The 5,951-nt window shown below is 36.9% G+C and overlaps 1 protein-coding gene across 1 annotated transcript; it reads right to left on the bottom strand.

Moving 5' to 3' along the window:
* Nucleotides 1–819: 819 nt before the first annotated feature.
* On the bottom strand, nt 820–3,301 carry LOC114312000 (putative ribonuclease H protein At1g65750). The gene is made up of 3 exons (XM_082913196.1): nt 1,211–3,301; nt 1,043–1,127; nt 820–929 (listed from the first exon to the last, which is right to left on the bottom strand). Exons 1-3 carry the CDS (start codon nt 3,299–3,301, stop codon nt 820–822), a joined length of 2,286 nt encoding a protein of 761 aa, XP_082769322.1.
* Between the last annotated feature and the right edge of the window lie 2,650 nt (nt 3,302–5,951).

A 5,951-nucleotide genomic window follows, 5' to 3' on the forward strand; every position in this document is an offset into this window, starting at 1 on the left:
ATTTATATTAAAAATTAAATTAATTAAACATTAAGAATCATTTGATCCGATCATATAAGTTTTAAAAAAATAATTAATAGATAATATGATTTTGAATATAGTTCGTTTATTATCAATCTTAAAAAGAAAAATATTTTGTCTACTTTTTTTTTTTTGACAAATAAAATCAGATGAGGTGGATACGGATATTTGATCAACTTTTTTTTTTGATCGGCAAAAAGAAAACTTTATTGATGGAAAGGAAAATTACATCAATAAAGTGGAACTTGGAGCTAAAACAAGCACCAACCTCCAAGTTGGTGAGAAACCAACGAGCAAACACAACAAAGAAAAAACCAGAAAAAACAGAAAGCTTAGGCACTACAATCACCAAAAATGAATTCCCACAGCTCAAACATAGCAAACCAAACCCACTCATCTCTATTAATATGTGATGGGGTAACAGCCAAAACATGATATTCTCCTTGGAGTATATAACAGCATCAGACCCACTATGTGTACCAAATCTCATAACCAGCATGCACCTACCCCCATCTACCAACAGCAGACCAATATTGAATTAAACTGCAAAATTCCAGCAAGAGTCAACCTGGGAGCTAAGTAAACTGGTGAGCCCCATAACAGAGATAGACTTCCCAAACAACACAGCCCATTAACCCTTTGCCTTCAGCCTTCCCACTATAGCAGACCAAAAATCATCCATAGCATACCAAAATTCAAAACACCAATAGATCACCACAGCACATCCCCAGAAGGCACCATAGCAGAACAACAAACTTCCAAAATTGCTAAGCCTAGTTACTCCACACAGCACAACCCTCAGATGGATTGGCCCCCAGCTGAATCAATTAACTTCAGCAGCTGGCAGAAGAGGATGGGGAGAGCACCTTTCCTGTCCACAGCAAACCAGTGCACAGTCAACAGCTTTCCTGTCCACAACACCATTGTCTACCACCAATTCAAACTACCTAATATGTGTTAACCATCAGAAGCAAAAACTCCAACTGCACGCCAGCCATACTGCATTCAGAGCATAACAAACTATTCTTTCTCCCACACAGATCAACCAGTACAGACCATTTCATCACACCGGCATTTGAAACCTCCTCTGCTTTACCCCACCAGAGCTGTAGAAAGTCACAAAAACCCATTCAATATGCTGCAGAAACTCCTAAGCCAAGCATCTTCTGATCTGTTGCAAATTATGCACTAGGTCATTGACAGTGAAGTTCAGAGCTGGGACATAAGACTTAATCCACAAAGCAATTCGAACCTCAATAGATTCACACAAAGCTAGAAAATTAGGCTCCACCCCATTGAACACCGAGTCATTCCTCTGTTTCCATATGGACCAGAAAATAGCATATGGAATTACACTCCACAGCTTCTTTTCCAATTTCCTCATGCTACAACCCGACCACCACTGAATCACACTTTGAACAGAACCTGGTGAAGCCCATTGCCACCCCCACCTTCTGACAAAATAAGACCAGATCAGCCACACACGAGGGCAGTGAAGTAACACATGGTTAATAGTTTCCTCCTCTACTTTGCAAAACACACAACAAACATCAACATTGGCATTTAGGATACCAAGTCTGCGTAAATAACTAGCAGACTTGATTCTACCCTTCCACACCAACCAACCAAAGAATTGTGCTCTTGGTGGAGCTGGAGCTTTCCACAAAACTGTATAGATCAAACTATTAGCCCCAAATCCCAATTCAAACCACTGATAAACAGATGAGACACTAAAACAACCAGCTGTATTTGCATTCCAAGTCAAACAATCTGCCACATTAGCTCTAAGCAAAGGAGGCCTACTCAGAAGTACTAGTAATCTACTCAATTCTGCTTCCTCCCAAGCAAAAAGAGGCCTCCTAAAATTAAACACCCAATTCCCATATACATCTCTATTGCTGTGAAACATGAAAACAGACTCTTCTTTATCAACTGATAGAGAATATAGTCTAGGAAACTCATCTCTAAGACATACACCCTCTATCCAGCAATCAGACCAAAATCTAATTCTTCTACCATCCCCAAGCTTGACCACAGCATTACTCCTAAAAAATTGCATCAGATCTGCCCTAGAAGCCACAGTGTAAATAATATCAGCCCAAGTTTTAGACAACCTACTAGTCCTCTCGGTGGAGGGATACCATGCCCAACCTGACTCCCTGTACTTTCGACATATAACATCCTTCCAAAGAGAGTTCTCTTCAGCACCAAACCTCCACCACCACTTCAGTAAAAGGCAAACATTCATGATTCTAATTCTCTTAACACCCAACCCTCCTAAGTTTTTACTTTTAGAAACATCCTCCCATTTCACCAAGTGCACTTTCCTCCTCAAATCTGAGCCACCCCAAAGAAAAGCAGATTGAATACTTTCCATCTTTTTTGCTACCATCTCGGGCATCTTAAATATTGAGAGATAAAAAATAGGTAGGCTAGCAAGGACAAACTTAATCAAGGTCAGCCGACCGGCGAAGGATAGATATCTTCTCTTCCAAGAAGCAAGTCTTTGCTTACATTTCTCAATCACTGGCAGCCAAGTTCTGCTACTACTTGGGCTGGCCCCTAATGGCAACCCCAAGTATTTGATGGGCAATTTTTGAAATTTACAATTCAACCTTCTTGCAAAATCCTGGCCCAGCTCATCTGGAATCCCCACCCCACAGACCACGCTTTTGTTAAAATTAATTCTAAGTCCTGACAAAACTTCAAAGCACCTGAGGATTCGTTTTATATTTACTATTTCCCCCCAATCAGCTTCACAGAACAAAATGGTATCATCCGCAAATTGTAGATGCGTAATCCGCAGACTACTAGGCCCAATAGATGCCCCTGTAATCAGTCCCAAATCTTTTGCTCTACCCATTAAGATATTAAGTGCCTCAGCCACAATAATGAACAGAAAAGGTGACAGTGGATCTCCCTGACGAAGTCCCTTCTGTGGACTAAATTCAGTAGTTGGAGACCCATTAACCAACACTGAAGATCTTACAGAAGTAACACATACCTTCATCCACCTCACCCATTTAGTTCCAAAACCAAATTTAACTAACATAGAGAACAAAAATTCCCAATTGACTGAATCATAAGCTTTATGGAAATCCAGTTTAAGCACAACTCCACATCCTCTTGCCTTCTTCCACCCATCTACTATCTCATTAGCAATCAGTATGCCATCTAAAATGTTTCTGCCCCTCAAAAAAGCCGATTGAGTTTCACTTATGATCCTAGGCAGCACCTGCTTCAACCTATTGGATAGTACCTTGGCCAATATCTTGTACATGGACCCCACTAAGCTGATGGGCCTATATTGTAGTATAGATGATCTTCTCAGTGCTTTATACAAAGTGAACATTTCAATTTATTGAAGACCAAACTGGAACATCTAGTTGGTCTCTAAAGAGAAGCTTGACACAAACAATTAAGTTACTTAACTTTCTAAAATTTGTTTGGTATGGTTTTTAGAACCTGTTTTTAATTAATTAATTTATTTTTTGTAAATCACTAAATCCTAATTTCATGAAAAAATAAATAAATAAAGAACACTTCTCTTGTTATATAGTTTTACCTTTTTTGATAGTAAATTTTTTTAAAAACAAATTTAAAAATATCTTTTTAATTTATTTTTGTCAAACTGATTTCTATTTCTTAAAAAAAAAAAAAACACTAATTCTGAAGTTGAAACCAAACATAGGATCCGGGGTGGCTGCTATTCATGGCGCATAGTAGCCACTTTTGTGCAGCATATTAGGCATATTTCGGGGCTAATTTTGATGATCGAAACTATTTAATTTTTAAAAGATATCATGTAAAATATACTTGCAAAAAAATAAGTTGATAAGACATCGATAGCTCTTTCATCAAATCACATTTCTATTTAGTTTTATATTTCAAATTATACTTTTCATTTTTTCTTGAGATACAAATATGATTTCATGAAAGAATTACCGATATCCAATCAATTTTATTTTCACAAGAATGTTCTAATCGATCTTTTTTAGATCATCAATATAAATCTCAAAATGAATGCAATATGCTGCACAACAGTGGCTACAAGTGTATAAAGTGCTGAAACAAAATTACTCAACAATCTAAAACTTTAGTGCGTTTGGTGTTGAATTTTTTGAATATAAATTTTGAGCTTTTAAGTTTTTTTGTGTTTTGTTATTATTAGTGTACTTTTTTCATATTCTATTTTTCTTAAAAATTTACTTAATTTAAATACATCTAAAAAATAAAAATATTTATGAAGAAATATTTTTTGAAAATACAAAAATATATAAAATTTTGTATTTTTTTTTTGTATATTTCGTATTTAGTATTTTTTAAAAAAAAAATCACAAATACTTTCTTTTTAAGTGTGTCTAAAAATTTAAAATATATTTTATTAAAATATTTTTAAAATTTACTAAAATAAAAAAATTCAAAAAAACATATTTAAAAATTCAAAATCAAAATGATTAGTGTTTAACAATTAAATATAGTGCAATATTTGTGCTTATATCTTATTATCTAATTCGTAAATATTTTAACATGCTTTTTTTTAAAAAAAAAAAAAAAAAACCAGAAAAAAAGGAGATTCCGTGATGATATCATAGCATCTATAGGGCCTGGCCCTAGGATTGTCGGCTGGCAGTCATATTTTATTGTGAATCCACAAGGAAGTTACGATTGGAGGCTAACCAGGTGCTGGAAGAAGCTGGAGTGGAAGCTTCAAGAGAGGTCAAGAGTGGTGGCAACCAACCGACTAGCCGTAGGAAGAAACGGTTGCCAACCCGAGCGTTCATACCTCTCAGCTTTGTGTATAAATGGAGAGGGAGAGGAAAACTCATTTGTATCAGAAAAGAGAGAGAGAGAGAGAGAGAGAGAGAGAGAGCTAGCTGTGAGTTGAGAGAGAATTTTTCCCCTTATCCACTTGTTTGTAATTGCTTTGTTTTAGTGAAAACTTAATTTCTGCTTCGTGGACGTAGGCATTCTTCCGAACCACATAATTTTTTTGTTTTCTGCGTGTGTGTGATTAAGTTTTGGGTGTCCGTAATCCTAACAAGTGGTATCAGAGTCTCGTTGGTTGATTTTTTGAAAAAAACAAGTGTGTTTTTCAGAATTGCCTAGATTTTCAAAGTGGTTGAAATCCACTTTTAATCACACTAAGTTGAAGCTCTCGATGAGACGAGAACGCAAGAAAAAATCGCGTCGAAAAAGGGCGCTGGAGGACACCACATGTGTGTCACGCACTGGTGACGCTGTACACACACTCCTGCGACTAAGACAACGTGCGCCACGCGTTGTCCACAAAGAAAAACTAGAGCTGACGTTATTTTGATGACGTCATCTTGCTGACTTCATCCCCCTCCGACCCGCGTCGACCCGCTCCAACCCTTGCTGACCAAGCTGTGCCGCCACACTATTGACGTCAACTTGACACCAGCCAAACCAGAGGAATTATCCAGTACTTCTTAGCCGCTCCAAATTTCGCCGAACTAAATTGTTCAACTATTTTGGCCACATCTAAGCCATTTGGAGTCCAATATTGGCAATCCAATAGTGGTTTAAAACTAGTTAGAATATTCCGGACACATCTGTATGGTTGAATTTTGCAAATTAAATTTTAAAAAATTTTAGATTTTTAATTTGGTGGTTCGAAGTCTTTTCCGGCTAATTTGACCAGTCCGGACTCAACCGTGAAGTCTTATTTTTTAGACGAAGATCATTTTCTATTGATATAATGGTTGATAGAGGAATCAACGTCGACTTCAGGTTCGATGATCAAATTAAATGCTTTCAATTATGCAATCTGGAAGCCATAGATGATAGACATCCTATACTGTAGATATCTGTTTGACCCCATTGAGCTTGGAGAAGTCAAACTAGAAGATGGGAAGGATGATGACTACAAGAAAAAGAATTGGAAGACTGTTGGTCAGATCAGACAA

The sequence above is a fragment of the Camellia sinensis genome, chromosome 2 (genome assembly GCF_055761805.1).
Source record: "Camellia sinensis isolate YWXY chromosome 2, ASM5576180v1, whole genome shotgun sequence".
Taxonomy (NCBI): domain Eukaryota; kingdom Viridiplantae; phylum Streptophyta; class Magnoliopsida; order Ericales; family Theaceae; genus Camellia; species Camellia sinensis.